General features: G+C 47.5%; 2 protein-coding genes across 2 annotated transcripts; one reads left to right on the top strand and one right to left on the bottom strand.

Annotated features, from left to right (window-relative positions):
• Positions 1-983: 983 nt before the first annotated feature.
• THAP11 (THAP domain containing 11) lies at positions 984-3,813 on the bottom strand (the record flags this gene model as incomplete). The annotated part of the gene is made up of 1 exon (XM_082290056.1): positions 984-3,813. The coding sequence occupies one exon, from the start codon at positions 3,811-3,813 to the stop codon at positions 3,082-3,084; it is 732 nt and encodes a 243-aa protein (XP_082146182.1). The 3' UTR covers positions 984-3,081.
• On the top strand, positions 3,812-18,554 carry CENPT (centromere protein T; the record flags this gene model as incomplete). Its single annotated transcript, XM_082290055.1, has 13 exons — positions 3,812-4,138; positions 4,677-4,803; positions 5,336-5,429; positions 5,602-5,735; positions 6,501-6,534; positions 7,687-7,829; positions 8,296-8,724; positions 11,386-11,562; positions 11,888-12,091; positions 14,083-14,173; positions 15,423-15,599; positions 16,351-16,455; positions 18,184-18,554. 13 exons carry the CDS (start codon positions 3,812-3,814, stop codon positions 18,305-18,307), a joined length of 2,166 nt encoding a protein of 721 aa, XP_082146181.1. The 3' UTR covers positions 18,308-18,554.
• Positions 18,555-19,155: the final 601 nt, after the last annotated feature.

Here is a 19,155-nt window from a genome sequence, read left to right as displayed (position 1 = left end):
GCGAACGTTCCTTGAGCTCCCTCAGAGCTCGGGCCGTGAGCGCCTTCCCGGAGAGCCTTTTCCAATGCCCAACCACCCTCTGGGTGAAGAACCTTTTCCTAACGTCCAACCTAAACATCCCCTGGCACAGCTTCAGCCGTTCCCTCGGATCCTGTCACTGGTCACAGACAGCAGCGATTGGTGCTGCCCCTCTGCTGCTTCTCCGGAGGAAGCTGCAGCCCACAAGGAGCTCTGCCCTCAGTATCCTCTTCTGCACGCTGAACAGGACAAGTACCCTCATCCACTCCTCACATGGCTTCCCCTCTAGACCCTACACCATCCTCATGGCCTCCTTTGGATGCTCTGTTACAGCTTTAGATACTTCTTGTACTGTGGTGCCCAAACCTGCTCCCAGAACTCAAGGTGAGGCTGCAGCAGCACAGAGCGAAGTGGGACAATCACCTCCCCATCCTGCAGCTTCATTTAACATTGCCAGTTCAACCAAAAAATGTGATGGTTGAGGCACAGCTGAAAATTTTGCTGCTTACATTTGCTTCAGACTAACAGCTCTCAGTCAATCTGAAACCAGGAACTTTGGCAAGTGGAATTACAAGTTCTAAGAGCACATGCAAGCTCTTCCGTGCACTAGGCTGGTTCATGGGAGGCCATGCCTTCTCCTTCTTCCACCGGGTGTTAGACAGGAGAGCCATGCTGGGGGAAGCCCTGTGGGGAGCCTGGCTCTCTGCTCAAATCCCTCCTGGTTACACAGAGAGCAGCCTGTGACTGATTGCTCATCAAAATGGCTCCAACCTCTGCGTATGTAGGTGTGTGTTACACTGAACTGACCTCAAAATCCTCTTCCTCACCCTACATGAATGCAAAGATATCCCCACATTCCAGCTGTGGAGTTCACGAGGAATAAAAAGATGGTACAAAAGAGAAGACAAGCTACAGCCACAATCCTTTCAGAAATACATATATACACCACAAGGAGACAGGAAACATAAGAAAACAAAATATACTTTATTAAAATTAAGCATGTTAGCACCTCAGTGTAACCTGGAGAAATCAAACAGTCCAGCAGGTAACCAGTCCAGCAACGCTGAATGGCTGAACATCCTGAAGTGCATCCCAATGGTAGAAAAAGTACCATGACTGTCACGACATGCACATTCTCAACAAGCTCAGATGCACAACCAGCCTCATTTGCAAGGAGGGATGTTGTGCTGCCTACCATCTTGATGGGAGCATCTAGAGCTGCTGGACCAATCACATATGTTAGATCCAATGGTGGAGCAGGTATCTTCTTGTCCTACAAAAAAAACCAAAAACAAACCCAAAACAACAAGCCAAACCAACCAAACAAAAAAACTGCTGCTAACTTGACTCGCAGAAAAATCAGTATAGCACAGAGCTGGAGAGCTACATCTCAGATTGGAGAATAAATTAAACTGAAGTAACAGGAAGTACTTAGTACATGGATAGACATGTAGTATCCTTACAGCTGACCATCCAACTTGGCAGACACGTTAATAAAAAATGACCCATGCATCACACAGCAGGCTGTGACAACCTGGAGCTGAACAGGCTTCAGGACTCACAGAGAAACCTCTGGCTACAAAACCCCACCGTGCCCTTTTGTTTGATCGTATACAGTGTTGAAGCTGATGGTTGTAAAGCTACATTAGCCAGTGTTACAAAGATTACATAATTTCAAACTAAAGATACCTTTTACATTTAGAAAATACCTCTATAAAATTTAGTAAAAGTGACATCCCAATCTACCGAATGCAATGCACTCTGGTTCCAGAAGGATCTCACAGACCCAGGGAACACCTGGGAATTCTTCCCTCGAAGGTAAATATGGGCACACTGTGGTGAAGTGCCTTTTGTTCTCAACATCCATCGTCATGGCCCCCTGCCACAGGGCTGTGCTGGGGTGCCAGATACTCCCCTTCTCCTCCTCCTCCAAACTGCTGAGGGATCTGTTCCACTGGTGAGGCTGGCAGTGCATAACCAAGCCAAACCCGTGGCTTTGCTACCCTCACTCCACCCTCTTTCTAGCCAACGTTGATTTGGTTGCCTGTTGCAGAAAGTGAAGGGACTGATGCTGGCTAGAAACAGAGACTACACAATCATTCCACATAGATTTGTTACAATACTCTTAAATCTTGGTTTAGAACACACAAGCAGGTTTTAGTATGGTCTTGCCTAATGTACAGATTATTAGTCATGCCAACTAGTTTAGGATTAGACAGGAAAGGTTTGCAACCACTGCGGTAAAGTCACTTCTGTTTCATCCCGGTTCTCTGAACGAAAGCCAAGGATTAAAATTCCGATGTGTTACAAAGCCTCCATTTCATCAGAGGGAGTCTTAAGCCAGTGAGATAAACTACAGCTGTCAAATGCCACCGGGTTCTTTGTACCAGACTGTAATCCTTACTGTTGTCGAGAGCATCAAGACATCTGTAACCAATACGCACACACTGCAGAGAAAGCAGAAACTACACGGTACGAGAACACTCTTTAATCTGGGGGTTCTGTCACGCTAGGAAGAGCAGTCTTTTATGGCATCAGTAATTTACTGAAGAAACACATCACCCTGAGAGGGTTTCTAAAGCTTTCCTCCACTGAGCAAGGCTGATCGCGACATCACCGACCATTCCTATGACGGGTACAGTGCCCACGGCAGTCGGACACGCCTTCTCCAGGGTAGTGTTGCTGTTACCTCACTTGACACAGAGCGAGTTTATTTGCTGAAAACTGATACCCTACGTCCACTTAGTGACGACTCAGGTCCCATCCACGCTACGAGCAGCGCGTTCTGACACTGCCGGCACAGAACGGGTTAGATGGGCCTGGTGTGAGGTGACACCGGAGATAACGTCGGGGTGATAACGGAGCTGGGCACCGAGCTGATCCAGTCCAGGCAGGAGAATCCGATGGCGAGGCCTTGCCCGGCTGGGAGCTGCTGTGGCGTGGGCTGAGCCGGGCACTTGAGAGGCCGTGGTCCATCCCATCTCTGCTCTGCCCGGCACCGCACCGAGGGCGGCGGAGGCTCCGGGATGAAGAGCCCCGCGCCGGGCCGGGCCCCGGCAGCCCTCAGAGGCCGTGGCGCTTGCGGGTGCCGGCGCTGGCGGCGTGGAGCAGCCGGTCCTTCTCGCGGATCTCCTCGCGGAGCTGGGCCTCGGCCAGGCGCAGACGACGGATGCTGCCCTTCATCTCCTTCATCTTCACCTCCAGCAGCGCGATGATGTCGCGCTGCTCGTTCAGCTTCCTCAGCAGCTCCTCCGACGTGGTGCCCGACGACAGCGAGTACGAGTGATCGGGGGGGCCGCCCTCCACCGGGCTCTCCTCCCCCGCCGCCGCCGCCGCCGGTACCGGCACCGGCAGCCGCGCGGGGCTGGGCCCGATGGTGGCGGCGGCCCCGAGCTCCACCTGCACCGTCAGGTCGATGGGCTTCACGTCCTCGGCCGCGCCCCCTGCAGGGGCCTCGGCGGCGGCCGCGGGGCCCTGCGGGGCGGCGGCGGCGGCGGCAGCGGGGCGGGGGCGCCGGGCCCGCTGAGCCTTGCGCTCGTTGACGCCGCGCAGCGGGAAGATGGTGGGGACCCGCACCAGGTAGGACTTGCGGCCGCCCTGGAAGTGCTCGCTGCAGACGCGGTGGCCCGTGGTGGGCTGGAAGGTGCTGAAGCAGCCGCTGACGCCCGCCCGGGAAACGTTCTTGAGCCAGAGGCGCCGCAGCTCCTCGTCCTTGGGGAAGGTGTAGAAGTGCAGCGCCTTGTCGCGGTGCGAGTTGTTGTAGCAGCCCGGTACGCAGCAGGTGAAGCCCGGCATGGCCTCGCGGGGCGGGGGGACACCCGCGGCGAGCGGGGCGAGCGGCCCCGCCGAACTACAGCTCCCACAAGGCCCGCGCGGCCTCTCGCCGCCGCCGCCGCCGCCGCCCCGGAACTACGCGGACCACAATGCACCGCGCTGCCGGCGGAACTACCCGCCCCACACTGCGCCGCGGCCCCTCCCGGCGCGCGCACGCATCTCGCGAGAGGCGGCGGGGCGCGCGAGGTGTGCGGCCGTTAGCGATCCCGCCATGGCCGACGGGCGGTCCCCGGCCGGGCCCGGCCTTAGGCGCAGCGGCTGCCACAACGCGCGGGCGGCGGCCCAGGTGCCGCAAGGGGTCCGGGAGGGCGGGAGGAAGGGAAGAAAAGAAAGAAAGGAGGAAAGGAGAGTCGCTGTCGGGATGGACCATCCCGTGGGACTCGCCCGGCTCCGCCCGCGCGGTCGCTCTCGGTTTGAGATAGAAGCGAGTCCCCTGAAGCAGGAGCGGAGGCCGCTCTCTTGCCCTTTTTCGCATTTAATCGTGGAAAATGGGCCGACGCCTCTTGCCTTTCTCGCTGGCCGAGTACCCCTCGGCATGTTTAGGTCGCGGCTGTGCTCTGAGGCCACTCGGGATTTCGTCCACAGGAGGGTTTTGCGCTGGAGCCCACCTGGGTGATACCCGAGCTGAATTGTCTCCCGTCCACACGTGAGGTGCCACCATTGTCAAAAAGTCTACGCGCAATTTCTCTTTGGAATTTGGAAAAAGTTTCTTAGCAACTGGCCTAGCTTGTTATTAGAAGATGGGTGGTGGATGCTTTTGATGTTGTGGTCTTTAATAATATAAATACTAGTTTTGAATTGCTTGTCTTTTGATTTCCTTCTAGACTGGATCGCGTCTAGAAAACAAGAGTAAATCTGTCAGAAGCACCTTGGTGAAGCAGAGACAGGCAGCGTTCCCTGATCTCAAAAATGGCACACCACGGCTTCTACTCAAGAGAGTCATGCAGAACGGTAAGTGTCTTTTTTTCAGGAGACTTGAGAACAGAGAGACAGTGCTTTGGTAGAGTTGAGAAAACTTTAAAATCCTTTCCCTGTTACATGGAACAGAAATCAGATTGTTGTATGACTGATTTAGGTAACAGAGGAATCACTGCAGGGCAGCTGAATGTGGGATACAACTGTCTGAGAGACCAGGCCTTGCGGTGGTGAAATCATAGCTTTGAAGATCCTCTTCAAAACCCTCTTCAGGTGGTCTTCTTAATCCTGGTGCCTGAGCACATAATCCTGGTGCTGCCTTTGGCTGTAGGATCGGGTGTGAGTTATAGAGGCACATTCTGCTGCAGTGCAGGGAACCCCCGTGCTGCCAGCTGTCACTGTTGGCTTTGTCACAGCCAGTAGACCCCAAACAGTTTTCACTAGGTCTTTATTTTAACCCATTAATAAATGTAATTTACAGCCTGTAGTGTAGATGTGACAGTCTGCTGCGTTTTGGTGCTCTTGCTGTATTGAATTGTGGAAAGGAAATGTTCTGGTTTGTTGGCAGAACCCCAAGTTTCACCTCTGGCACCTCAGATATCTAACCATAAAGACATGGAAGAGGCTCATTCAGAAGTCCCATCTAAGAGAGTTTCAAGCATGTAAGTAGGGTTTTTTTATAATTTTCAGTTTTATTACAATGCCAGGTATAGCTGCAGTTCCTGTGGTGGGATTAGGGAGCAGGACTTCTCTACTTATGTTTCAGTGATCAGAGTTGCATCTTGTCAGGTGGGATTATGAGAAATGTCTCTCCAGCTTGGTTTGTTTTGGTAGGGGGGAATTGCAGCTTCCAGATGTTGCTGCTGAGGACACATCTGTCAGCGTGTTCCACATGACAAAGAAGAGAAAGAAACTCAGCATTTCTGAGTTTGAGAGAGCAGCAGAGAGACGACTTCCCCAGAACCAAGGTAAGGCTGCAGTCAAGGATTATCTTGTTCAGTGCTGCATTTGCTGTCAGCTGGTTCTCACCTGCTCAGCTCAGTTGTTAGGAGCTGCCCAGCTGGGCAGTTGTAGGTTTGGAATCCAGATTGCAGTATCTCATGCAAAGGGGATAATGGAAAAAAATAAAAGCACCTATCCTACTGTATATAACTTCTTGACTACTTTTGCAGCTTGGTGCTTTTTGAGTTTTGAAGTGTCTCCAGAGGAAGCAATCCCTGTCTTCCTCTCAATTCTAGAAACTTTAAAATACAAGCAGCTGCATACTTTCCATTGCAATTATATAAAAATAATTATGAAGTTCCTGGTGAGCAGAAGAGGTTTGAGTTCCAGTTTCATCAAGAGTTTGTGGAATAGTTGTCTGTGCTTCTAAAGCTCCAGATGTGTTTGGGTTGGGTTGCTGAAGGGTGGTTGTGACCAAGGCCTAACATCTTGCTATCAATGTGGTAAAATTAAAATTATTAAGTCTGAGGGTATATGCCATGTTAAATTTTCATTGAAATAACTATTTTCTTACCCTTTCAGAAATTGCTTATTAGATTTCTAATACACAGTTCTGAAATGTAGACATGAAATAGTGAAGTGACTGTCATCTAATTCTGTTTGCATCAAAGTGTGACTTTTGAGGATTGTAGCATGACTGGCTCTGAAAAGAGGAAGATCCATTGGGATGTTCCTGTAGCCTGTTGTGTAAAGGGTTATTTCTCAACTAATGTGCCATTGACTTTTTCTAGCTCAGTCAACGTTGGACAGCACAATTATGACTCGGTGAGTTTAACCTAAAATGTCTTAACTTCTGTCTGTCCTGAGTATAGCTGCCTTCACTGATCACATCTGAAGTGGTGAAGAACAGTGCAGATACCTGGGTTCATGTTAAAGACCTGTGTTAATGTTAGCAGTAACACATTCACCTGCCCCTCTGCTGATGGAATTTGAAGGTGTTACACCACACACCTTTTGATTTTCAGGAACTGTGGCTCTGCACTGTGTGCCTGGGTTGGTCTAGCTTGTACTGCTGCTGTTGCTCCTATTTTTATTTGCTAGGATCATTCCTTTTTTCCTTTTGTTTTCATGCTTCCAACAGTAAGTCAGTACACAGTATACCTTAGAATATTATCCCTGCCTGTTGGTAGTCTCATCATATCAGTTGCATCTATGCAGTATTTTCTGGACTTTAAAAGCTTTTTAGTGAGTCAAAGAACTTACTTTCCTGTGTTGCCTGGGTACTTTGCAAATGACCCTGGCCAAAGTCAGCGCATTATTTCACCTTTGTCAGTGCAGCCCTTGCCTGGGGTGCCACACAAGATGCTTCTTGGGGCTGCATTCTGTAGTTTTGACTTTAAACCCTCTGAACCCCCTTTTTTACTTGGGTTGCCTGGAGAGAGGGACAGGAGGTCATTGAGCATGGTCAGTCTCCAGGGTGTGAAACACCTCCAGTGAGAAACATCTTTTCCTGTGCTTTATGTGTTGCTATCAGCTCCCATCTCAAAACAGTCACAGTGTGTTGGTAGCTGTACTTTGCTGAGAGTATTGATATTAAGTAGCTTCTTAAACTTGTTGAGAAGTCCTCCTACCACCCCACTGTCATCTGGAGTATGTCTTCACTCTCAAACATTTGTTTTCTCTTTTTTTTGTTACTTAAGATTTTTTTAAATTTATGAACCTTTTGTCAGCTGTAGTGTTGCAGTGTCTCAGGGAGGCTGTAAGCCAGTCTGCTTAGTGATATCTGTGATACATAGTGTGATGTTGGGTGATACTATGAAAATAATTCATTTAGACTGACATATAATCTTCAAGGGTTTTTTGGAGAAATTTGTCCCAGTTCTGTGAAATGTGTCACTGTTAGTGCCACCACGTCTGTATTCTGAGGGTAAAAGGGCAGTATGATTTTGACAAATGATTTCTTCCCTCTTTTTGCAGATCCCTTCGTATGTCTGTGGGTTCCTTGATGGCCCCAGACACTGTTGAGAAGAGGGGCTTGCTCCGGAGGCCAAAAACCCGCAAGGCTGTTGACATGCAAGCTTTTGAAGGCAGAGTAGAACAGAACCTGCTGAAGAGCAAAGGTTTCTTTTGTGTTGTTACTTCTCTTTTGGGAGGCAGGGCGTTACGTAAAGGGGCTTGTAGAAGCTGTTACTGAAGCATGGTCTGTGTTTTAGAATTTAAAATTTACTAATACATTTGCAGAAATAGAGTGGGATTTGAGAAGCAAGATTAGAATGAGGCTCTGCCTCAGCAGTTCCTTTGGTTCTATGCACTTAAATATGTGCTTTGTCCAGTTTGGTGATATAAGCCACAGGAATTGTTTGGGATCATTTTCTTCTGTGGGTACTGAGGTCTCTTGGTTTGGTAGGAGGAGAGCTGGGGGCACTGAAGTGGGGTCATAGAGTTTCAGTGTTTGATCTGTTGAGGATGAGTAAAATTTGGTTGAATGACTGAAATTTTGAATTACACAAGTCTTGGTAGTAAAGTGTGTCCCTATGACCTTGAACAGTTTTTCACATAAAATCTGTTTTAAAACTTTCTAAACAGAACAGAACTACCTTGTGGACTCACAATCTGCATCTGGGATTCGAACAAGCATCCTGACAAGTGATGCGGAAATGATGATGAATAGCACCGAGCTCTTTGTTCAGTCCCAGCTGGATGAACAGAGCCAGAATAAACTTCTTGCTCTTGAACCCCAGCTGTCAGACTCGAAAACTTCAGCACAGAGGAGCCTGATTTCTGATGTAGATCAAGAGGAATCAAGGCCAGAAGGCCTGGTATCCAGTGTGGGCACAAATGAGGGAAGGACCCAAAGATACTCCAAGAGCTCAAGCCTTGATCATGGGCATGTTGACAGAATGAGACATGTATCTACAGAAACACCTGTAAAACAGCAAGAAGATAAGCAGGATCATTCCCAGCAGAGTAACCCAATGGAAGAGGTTTCTTTTCCTGAAGAGGAAGTGGTTTGCAGTGAGTACTGTGGCTTAAGGCTTAGGCTTAGCAGGTATTATCTGAAGTTACAGAGTGGTTGAGGTAGAAAGGGACCTCAAGGTTATTTTCTCCAACCCCTCTGCTCTGGCAGGGCCACATAGAGCAGGTTGCCCAGGACCCTGTCTAAGTGGCTCTTACCAGTCTCCAAGGGTAATGACTGCAAATTCTCTTCCTTATGTTCAGATGGAGCCTCCAGTCTGTTCCAGTCTGTGGCAGTTGCCTTTTCTCCTGACACTGGGCACCACTGGAAAGAGTCTGGCTCTGTCTGCCTTACACCCTACTTTCAGACACTTGTGTATATTGATGAGATTCTGCCCTGAGCTTTCTCTTCTCTAGGCTGAGCAGTCCCAGCTCTCTCAGCCTTTCCTTCTAGGAGAGATGTTTCAGTCCCTTAACTGTCCTGGTGGCCTTTTGCTAGACTCTCCACTGGGTCCATCTCTCCTTTGTACTGGGACACCAGAAGTGGGCACTCTTAAATTGTTCACGAAAAATAAGGAGATAATATGTAGGACATGTAGCAGACGTGGAAGGAGTCTGGAAGTTTGTAGTCCAGACCTTCACTGTGATGTGCTCACTTATTTGTCACAGCCAATCTCTTCACTGTCTCCAGGGCCTTAAAGATCCTTGGACAGAGGCAGTCGCCTCCCTGCTCACTCTGTACCAACACTTTGCAATTCCTATTGTTTGCCAGTTTTTTCCTGGTGTCTGGTACCTTTCTTTGGCATTCATTTCCCTGGCCTGGTCCTGGTTGTGTAAGTGGGAACACATTTTCCTCATACTGCTTGCACCAGGCAAAAGTTGTTTTGAAAGGACAGGGGGAGGAATCGACAGAAAAAGGTTAGTTGCTCAGAGGAGCTCAGCGGTAGGCATTTTTAGGACAAAGAGATAGATATGCAGAGAAAAGTGTGGAGGATGTGGATTAGGGGACTCGATCAAATGAGAGGAAGATGTGGGGGAGTGAGCATATCTTTAAAACACTGGAATTAGTAAGGCATTCATGTCAGAAGTTAATGGTGACCTAGTTCTCCTCTACCACAGGAGGCTGCTCTCAGTGTTGCTCCTCAGTGTCAACTGAAAAATGGTTGAAAGGATTCTTCCAACTGGTTCCTAAGACTCAGTGCAAACTCCCTAAACTGCTTCGAGTACACACAAGTGTTTCTTGTGTGTCTTCTTCTCTCTGCTTGGTTTTTTATTTACCAGGAAAGCTAAAAGAAAGTTTAAAAAGCTACCAGGAGACACATTAATGATCTGTTCTAGCTGTTTGTAGATGGAGCTCCTCTCTGTCCTCCAGAAGTTCAAGTAAATATTTGGAATCCCCAGTCACTCTAAATCTTTCCAGCATGTCTTTGAGAGAAGTTGTGTCCCATGTAATTGAAGACCTAGAAATAAGTGATACAGAAGAAGAGATGATTAATACAGTTAACGGAGTGGAACAGGAAAAGATTTTCCGAGAGGGTAAGAAGTGCTTTGAGTGTAGAAAGGGAGTATAATCTGATTTAAACAGAGTTTTTGAGGTGACTTGCAGAGTAAAATAAGACTTAATTGTACATAAGATGCTGGAATTGAACATTTCCAGATAAGCTCTCTAAAAGTGGGCTGTGACTGGAAGTGGAATAAGGGTTCTTATGTTTTGGCAGGTCTGTAGTACTGCTCAGCTTCCCATAGGAAAGATGAAGAGCTCTCTCTTGGCAAAGAATACATCTGGCTAATCTAAGCTAGTTAATATTTCACTTCACTTTAGGCCCTGTGTTGGTGTAAGCAGCCCAATATTCTGGTTAGTGAGAGTGGTATAACTGATTGTTGCACCACCTTTGGCCAGATGTCTGTGCCCTTCACTTGGGCTTGGGGTCCCAAAAGCATAAGGCCTTGCCACACTTGTACTTTCGAGTGTGAAAATTCCCAGTCACTAGAGGGGATGATAAAAGTGCAGTTTGACAGCTTTTGGTTCTGGACTCAGCCAAGATTTGCAAACCCTTCAGCAAGTGACAGCATTATGAGAGTGCCCAATTTTCTCAAAGGAATTACTTGGGTGGGTTTCTGCTTAACAGAGCCACATAGTAACAGATATGTGGACTGTATATGTAGTATAAAGGAAAAAGGAATACTTAAGTAGTCAGTGGCTCAAGTGTTTTAAACAAAAGCAAGTCATGTGCCTATATATTTTTCATCCTGCCTGCCAGAGGCTTGTCCAGGATGGTTAAAACCACTTTAGGCTCTCTTCTCTTTATAATGGAGTATATCTCTTACAAAATTGTTTATTCAGAAAAACGGAGGAAATGAGGAGGAGAATCTGAGCACAAACTCCAGGTATTGTTAGATTTAAAGGAAAAGAAATTGGTCTTTCACACAATCACCAAAATTTGGAATAGCCATAGAGATGGCAGATCTGGAGGAGCTCTGCTTACTGTAAGTAAAATTCCTTCATCGGGATCTGATGTGTCCCTAATTAGGTAGCTGTGGAGCAAACACAGGAAAAGTTGGGCATTTCTCAGCTGTAAAGGGAGCTGCATCTGCTTTTCTTATTCACAGCTTAATGGCTGAGTTTATTTATCACAAATAAATTCTAGTGGTGGTTAAACTGTGTGCTGGCGGTTGGGGTTTTTTTTGTAGGTAAGAGTATGACAGAATTTCTTATTTTAGCTGCAGAATGTGGTGCAAGTGCTGGATATTCTGAACATTTGGAGAAGAAACTGGCTGAAAAAGCAGAATTGCAGGTAACTCCAGCACAGGACAGCAGAGGTGAAACAGAAATGGCTCCTTCAGCAGGAGAGGAACTGGCAGAAGGCAACGTTGGAGCCCACGGCTCTCCCAGAGCTGGTGAGGACACCTCTAATGTTGACAGCTCTCTTTAGTGTCAAAGATCTCTCATGCTGCATGACTGGTATCAGTGCTGAGAGAGGGACTTAATTTCCTTTACATTGTGGAATCTGGGCTAATTACTGGGGAAATATCAAACCAGTTTTGTCATTTTAAGCTGGAAGACTGCATTTTATTTTAAGGGAAACCAAAATTGTACTGGTGGTAGTATTTAGAAATGTGTAGTTACAGCAGGTTTCTTTGATTAAAGTTTACTAGTGGAAGTTCCAGAATCAGGCAAAGGTACTTGTTTCAGGGCTTTGTTTTTCCTGTTTTGGAAATGTAGAACGTGAGATTTCCAAAGGCATTGGAGTTGAAAGTCCGGGCAGGCACTCTCACGCCTTTTCCTCATTCGATAAACCTGGGATGACTCCATTAGATGAAACTGATGAACAAGGAGATGAACTACAGGACCAGGCTATCGTGCTAGAGTTGGATAATTCAGTGGAAGAGCCTTCTGAGGATGAAGCTGGACACCCTGCAAGTCAAGGTAAGGAACAGAAGGCGGTTGGAGAATTTTTTCCTCCTAGGCTGAAGAACAGCAGAGGTTAATAATGTTATTAACTGTTTAGTCCATCAGAGAGTCCAGAGGAAACTGTTGGCTGCTGTTTCTAGGGCCAGATCATTACTGGCTCATCAGGTGCTCCAGAGACCAAGATCATCTTGTACTTTTTGAGGTGAAAGTAATGGAAGTGCCCAAAACAGATGAAACTGAGTGCAAAGTGAGGTTATACAGTGACATAGGGATATCCTCCAGTCTGTTCTTTCCTTTCTGACTCCTAATTTCATGCCAATTTTCTAATGTCTTACCACTGAATTGGTGTTACCACAGCCATTTATGTGACTTCAGACTTGAAACCTACTTTAGAACCCTGTATTTTGTATGTGTAGTTACAGGTTTCCTTTCCAGTTAACAAAAGTAGTAGCCCGGTTTTCCAGAAAGCTGAGAGAAAGTGTCTGCTTCCAAACAGCTCTTCAGAAACTGCATCAGTCTGGCCCAAGAGTGCTGATGCCTTTTGGAAGAACAAATACATCAGACTGAGTTATCTTTGATCAAGGCCATGTTTGAGAATGCCCAGAATGTATTTTAGTGATGTCTCTTGGAACTGGTCTTAGTCTTTTGAAGAACAATACACCCTGAAGTATAAAGCTGAACAAAGGACATCCTAAAACCCACTGCAAAAATTTTGGCCATATTCAGCTGTAATGAAAATATCTATGTCTGTGTGTATTTGTGCAGTGTGCACAAACACAACAGTTGAACTGATAGCCACAAGAAAAGCTGTAGGTGTTCTTAGGGTGTCTACAGTTGTGTTAATATGCTTATCTTGTACACAGCTGTATGAAGAGGTGGAAAGATCTGGCTGCAGGTCTCACTGATAGGGTGGAACAGTAAGAGTAGCACCATACAGGTGTCACTGGACAAGAGGAGGAAGAAAAGGGAAAAAAATTATGTCCTTTTGTCATAAATCTTGCCTTGGAAATTTCAGCATAACCAGTCCCTTTCCCTACATCCTGCTCCCTGTTCCTCCAGTGCACAGAAATGTTTATTCAGAAGAAGCTAATGCAGGCAACCACAGTAGTTTCACCCTGTCCTGCTTTCTCTGAGAGATTTCTGACCCTTTCATCTGGGGAGTTTAACTCTCAGTAGTCCCTGAAGCTTCTAGTAGCTGGGCTTGGCCTCTCTAAGAGGACAGGTGTCCAAGCCCTTTCAAGGGATCTTTGTGAAGTTGACACCATTACCAGATAGGCTGGATTACTTGGCTGCACTCAGCTTCCAAGGGAAGCTGTTGGGCAAGAAGCCCTGTATGATCACTCCTCCTCTAGACAGGAAGCTGCTCAGTATTTCTATTAACATTGTTTTCTTTCCTTTGTTATGAAGTGCAAGAGTGAAGTTAGACAATGCAGATTAGACTTGGAGGAAGCTGCTATGGGTTCATAGCAGGGAACATGTGAGATGCTGATAACAGGAGCCTTGCCTGGAGGGAGTTATGACAATCTGCAAACAGGGAGAAGTTTATATTCTGGCCCCTGTAATGTGAGTCGGTAGCTCAGCTTGTCCCTTTGTTCAGGAGAATTTGCCAGTGGCTTAGCAAGATGACAAAGAGGGAGCTTGTAGACTTTGAAGTTCTTCCTGGTTAAAAAGGCTGCAGCTTTGTGGCAACCTAAGTTAACCCAGCCATTAGCCCCTGCAGCCTGGCCCTGAGTGAGTGTGTCCCTGCAGCCTGCCCAGCCAGCTGGGCCAGCACAGGGGCCTGAGGGGAGCCCCCAGCCTGTGTGGCAGGAGCTGTGGGGGTGGCACTGCAGCAGCCAGCAGCTGTGCTGGCTCAGGGTGCTGTGGGGACACAGCCAGAGCACAGGAAGTGTGACCAGGACCAGGCGTGTCGGGAGGTGCCTGGTTTTCTGTCTGCTGCAGCAGCACTGCTTTCTCCAGGAGCTCTGGAAAGAGACTTCAGTTCCTCAAGTACTTTTTTTCCCCAGAGGTTTCCATGAAGACTCCTGCATTTGTCCGTGCTCCAGCCTGCAACCTCCTGCTGTCAACTCCACATGTTGCAAAACCTGCTGCTCCCAGGTAAGCCTAAGCCACATCCAGCAGTGGCCTGGCAGAAGTGGGGCTGGGGGGAGAGCAGAGCCCAGCTTTGCCAGCTGTTCTGAAGGCTCTGGTTCTTTCAGTGCTGTAGCAGCTGAGTTCAGAGTGAATTGAGTGAATGTCAGTGCTCTTCCAGAGCAGGTCTGATGTCTTAAGGCTTTCCAGTGAACGTTCTTGTAATATTTTCTTGTGCTGAAGGGCAAAACTTTTCCTAGGAGTTTTTCAACTGGTAGGCTACTCTGGAGCCATGGTCTCCAGTATGGGATGCAGAGGCCCTTGCAGAAGAGGGGTAATTAAAGGTGACAGGACTCTGATCACATGGAATGACATACTTGCATTGACTGCAGAAGCCTAGAGCTGTGTGCAGTTGCCATGTGCTGACTATAGAATGAAGCTGTCCTAGAGGCAGAAAGTGAACCTGTCCTCTGCATTACTCCAAATTAGTTAACATTTGCATTGTCTAAATTAGAAATTTGGTGAAGCCATTTGCTTCATCAGAACCACTAGCAGTGGGTCCTAGGGAACAGGAGGAATTTTCTAGCCCATGACTTTAGATTTTTGTCTGTTAAAGCAATAAACAAGAAGACAAAATTGTTGTGCCCACATACAGGTGGACTGGCAAGAGTCAAGTGATCCTCTCTGGGGGTTTTGCATGTGTTCTATTGCTGAGGTTCTATTTTTTTTCCTGTCGTTTTCCAGTTATGTACTGAGTGAATCCATGGATTTCACTTAACTCTTCCATATTACAGTTTTTCCTATTTTAGAATGGAAGACAATTATAACTTCCTTTAGGACTTACGGTCTTGTTTAAGGGGGGGGAAAAAGCCCAAAACCCACCAAAAAAAAGCCCTCATTGAAGTTCTTAATAGTGCAGAAGGATTCCCTGCAGAGCAGCCTCCTCTGTCCACCGATGCAGAGGTGACTTGTGGTGCCTCAAACTTTGTGCACTACTGGAAAGGGAATACTGCAGGGATGCAGTGGAAACTGCACTCATGTATTGGAGAGAACTCCAGTTTGCTGGCAGTGTGTTACATGAGCATGCTGGAATCCAGGGAACTCTTTGCAAACTGCCCTGTTTGGGCATGAGAGTTTTGAAGAATTGGGAGGGAGAAAGAATGAAGAGCTCAAGATAGTTCTTGTCCCTTCCAGTTCAGCTTAGGGTTTCTCCAAACTCAGCCTGGTGTTCTCTGCCTCTCCCCTGGCCTTGTTCATTCAATGTGTGAATTTTCAGTTTCCCTCAAAGGTCTCCCATGCAGCTGTTGCAGCCTAAGACAGTTCCAAAGAGATTGAAAACATCCCAGAGGAAACCATGTGAGCCTCAAATGCCAAGGAGTTTGATAAAGGAGATATTCAGACATTTTGTTAAAATGCCAGTGACCAGAGATGCATTCAAAATTGTTGAAAAATGGTAAGTAGCAACAAACTGCTCTTTCCATTATTTTTAGTGTTGGGTTTTCTTTCTTTCTTGAAGTAATAAATCTGTTTGAAGTGTTGCTGACAAGCTGACAGCCTTCTCTCTTCAGCTGGAAACATTCTTGTGAAGCCTGATAAAAACAGGGGCAGAAATGTGCAAAGTGCCTTGGGCTGCTGTGTGGGTATCTCATCAGTGCAGCCTTGCAGGAGCATCTGGGTTTTGTCCCAGCAAGTTGTACCAGTCACAGTCTTGTCATTATCAATTTCCATGGGCAGGATGGCTCTGGACAATGGTCATTGTGCTGGGCACAGTGAGGGTCTTCCACTGGAATCCAGGTTTCTCAGCTTTTTGAATCCTTCTACCTTGTTGCCTTCATGAGTAAAATCTGTGGATTTTTTGAACAGTGTCACTGCAGTAGCCAGTAGTCTGACCCTCAGTGCTGATTTCTCTCTCACTGGTGTCAGCCCCTGTTCCTGCATGTGTGGGAAGTTTGGGAAAGGTTCTGGTTGTCAGATGTGCAGCTGTTTCACAGCTGTCTTGGCAGTGAAGTTCCAGGGAGCCTGAGCTGAGAGAGAAGTCAAGCTTTGTCCGTGGGCTGGAGAGTTTCTTCTCCCCCAGCTTTCCCTGGCAGGCTGGGACCTAAACAATGAGCAGCACTAGTGCAGCTTGCCCTGCAGAAGTGGGTGAGTAGATGGTGTTCACATGGTTCAGTCTGATTTGATTTCCCTCCTCATTGTTCCCCCAGCTCCGAGAGATACTTCAAGCAGGTGAGCGATGATCTGGAAGCTTACGCCCACCATGCAGGGAGGAAGACAGTGGAGGTGGCTGACCTGGAAATCCTCATGAGAAGGTAATGGAAGGGTTGTTACTAATATGCAGTGGTGGTTGGTGGTGCTTTGATAGCCCAGTAAACCTTGGTTGTTGCCAGGGTGTGCACCAGCAGTGTTTGCACAGTAAATATGGGATCTTGAGATTTACTCTGTGTGAGGCCACTTCTGTCCCAGGAGATATCCGTGGACTTGGGTTGCACCACTGAGTGACAGTGGTGGTGGAGGGGCAAGAGGAAGTAGTGAAGGGTTGGGAGTGCAAGGAGTTATCTGAGGAACCAAGAGGAGAGGGATTTGTGTAAGGGTGAAGCAGTAATGTCTGGGAAATGAGTAGAAAAAGTAGAGAAATGCTAAGACGGAGGCTGGGCTACCCTGTTTGCATCCTCGAGTGATGTCTTTGCTAAAAGCACCTGCAGCTGACACTGTGAGCATTTTCACATGTCCTGCTGTCTGTTTTGGTGACTTCCTCTTCCAAACAAAATACACCTCTTCCTGCTGCTGCACAAGCTGATACTTGGGATCCAAACTGACAATTCCTCTCCTGAGCAGGAGAAGAAGCCTCCAGGCCAGGCAGCCAGGGCTGGCCTCTCATAACAGCAACATTCCTAGACAGCAACCTGGAAGAGCTGTTTTCAGAGCTGCCTCACTGGTGCTCTGTCCTGTGGACTCCCCCAGCTGCCTCATCTCCTGCCTGAATTCACTTTGTTCTGTTACGAAAACACAAGGGATTTATTCTTGGCTTGGAAGCCCACTGTAAAACTCTGTGAGGCCTGAAGCAATCCACCACTTTTCATTTAAAGTCATTACTCCAGGTTGTTGTTCTTGCTCTCCACTGGAAGAGTTTCAAATGTGATGTTAAAGTCACTTGGGGGATGGTGCAGGGCACAGCTGATGACATGAGCTGTGCATGAGCCTCTGTAGGTAGTGCTGGTGCTGCTGCTTAAAAAGAACAATCTATTGCTGTCCTGATCCAGAGATTTCATTTTCCCACCTGGCAGGTGTGTGCTGAGGTTGGTATGAGCAGGCCAGGAGGCATGATGGGTTAGTTGCCCTGGTTTGAGAATTCCATGTACTTGTTGTTTCACTTTGTTCTAGGTGTCTTTACGCTTTTTTACTGCCTCATAAAGAGATCAGGAATTGTTGCTGGCTCATGCATAAGAACAGTATTTCTGTTCCTTCCACACAGAAAGTGTGAATAAATGCTGCACTTTTTTTCTTTCTACAAAACTGGGAGATGCTGATTTTTTCAGGCCAGTCAGCTAAACGGTGTACTGGAAAACTACATGGCCTACACAGTTGGCAAATGCCAACCACCTCTGAGTTGTGACTGTAAAAATATCTGGGTACTGAGCTATTTCCTTCTGTCACATCATTCTGTGCACGTCTTCAAATGGTAGAATTTATCCTATGGTAGGTGGATTGTGAATTTAAAAAGCAGTGAGCCTCTACTTTGGTCCTGATCAATATAGCTGAATATCCCCATGGTAAACAGTGGGAAGCTCTGTGGGAAGCTGGTCTGCAGGAACCCTCTGGGTCTGCTCTGCTGTGTGGGCAATCCTGGCATTGCACCATGCACAGGAGCTGAGAAGCTGCCAGCAAACACGAGTCTGGAGCTGTTTGTCACAAGCAGCCAGAGCATTTCAGCTCTTAAATGCAAAAACATCACTGCAAGAAAACCTTACTCTGACATCAAATGGAAACACATTTCACTAACAGCTCTTGTTTCTTCTCTGCTCGCCTTTTGGACAAAGGCAAGGGCTGGTGACAGACAAGATGCCATTGAATGTGCTGATAGAGAACTACCTCCCTCTGGAGTACCGGAAGATCCTGATTCCAGTTGCTGTGAGTGGAAATAAAGTGATCCCCTCCAAGTGAAGGTGCAGTGATGGCCCCTGTGGGTGAGAAGATGGTCTGCTCCCAGGGGCTCGCTGTGGATTGTTCCATGTCACTGCTCCAGGTGATGCTTTTCCACACGTAAGCAATCAGGCAAAGACTGCTGGATGTTCTCCTGAGTGGAGGCAGGTTGTGCTGTGGCCACCACACCACCCTGCTGGTCTCACCAGCCTTTGTCACAAGTGAGTTGACTATCCATATTTTTGTGTGTTACCTTTGAATACGTGTACAGCTCAGATAAATAAAGTGTTACATGTATTCTGTGTGTTGCCAATGCTGCTTATGCCAGTGAGCTGAGAGGCTCCTGAGCATTGTGGTGTTCAAACTGTTCCTAGCAGGCATTTAGCAGTGTTGGTGCTCTTCATGCCAGCCAGGTGTTTGTGTTTGACACACCTGTGTGGTTTCTGTTGCTCTGCTCCCAGTGGGAGCCATGGTGCCCCTTTGTTTTCTCCTGGTGTTCCTGTACAGGGAGTTGCTGCACAGCTGGTCCATGCTGTGCTCCCTCATCCTCCTCACATAGGCAAAACTCTTGTGTATGATTGTACTGCTTCCAGTGAGCCTAAACCACACCAGGAATGAGGTCTGACACAGAAAAGGGTGCCAAGGACTGTGACTTTGTAAAACAATTCAGAAGCTGGGAAGGAATAATGCCTGTCACATGTACCAGTTTTGGAGGGATGGAGATGGGTATTGACCTTTCTCTTCAGTGTCCTTCTGGGGGGTCAGTGTGACATGAGTTGTTTCTCCCCATCCTGAGCCTGTCCTAAATCCCGCTGCAAGTATGGATCCTTCTCTCTGGGCTGTGCTGTGTGTGCAGTATAGCTTCCTAA

This window comes from Coloeus monedula (genome assembly GCF_965178545.1).
Source record: "Coloeus monedula genome assembly, chromosome: 13".
NCBI lineage: Eukaryota > Metazoa > Chordata > Aves > Passeriformes > Corvidae > Coloeus > Coloeus monedula.
The sequence above is the reverse complement of the archived record's forward strand: the minus strand, read 5'-3'. Positions and strand labels throughout refer to the sequence as shown.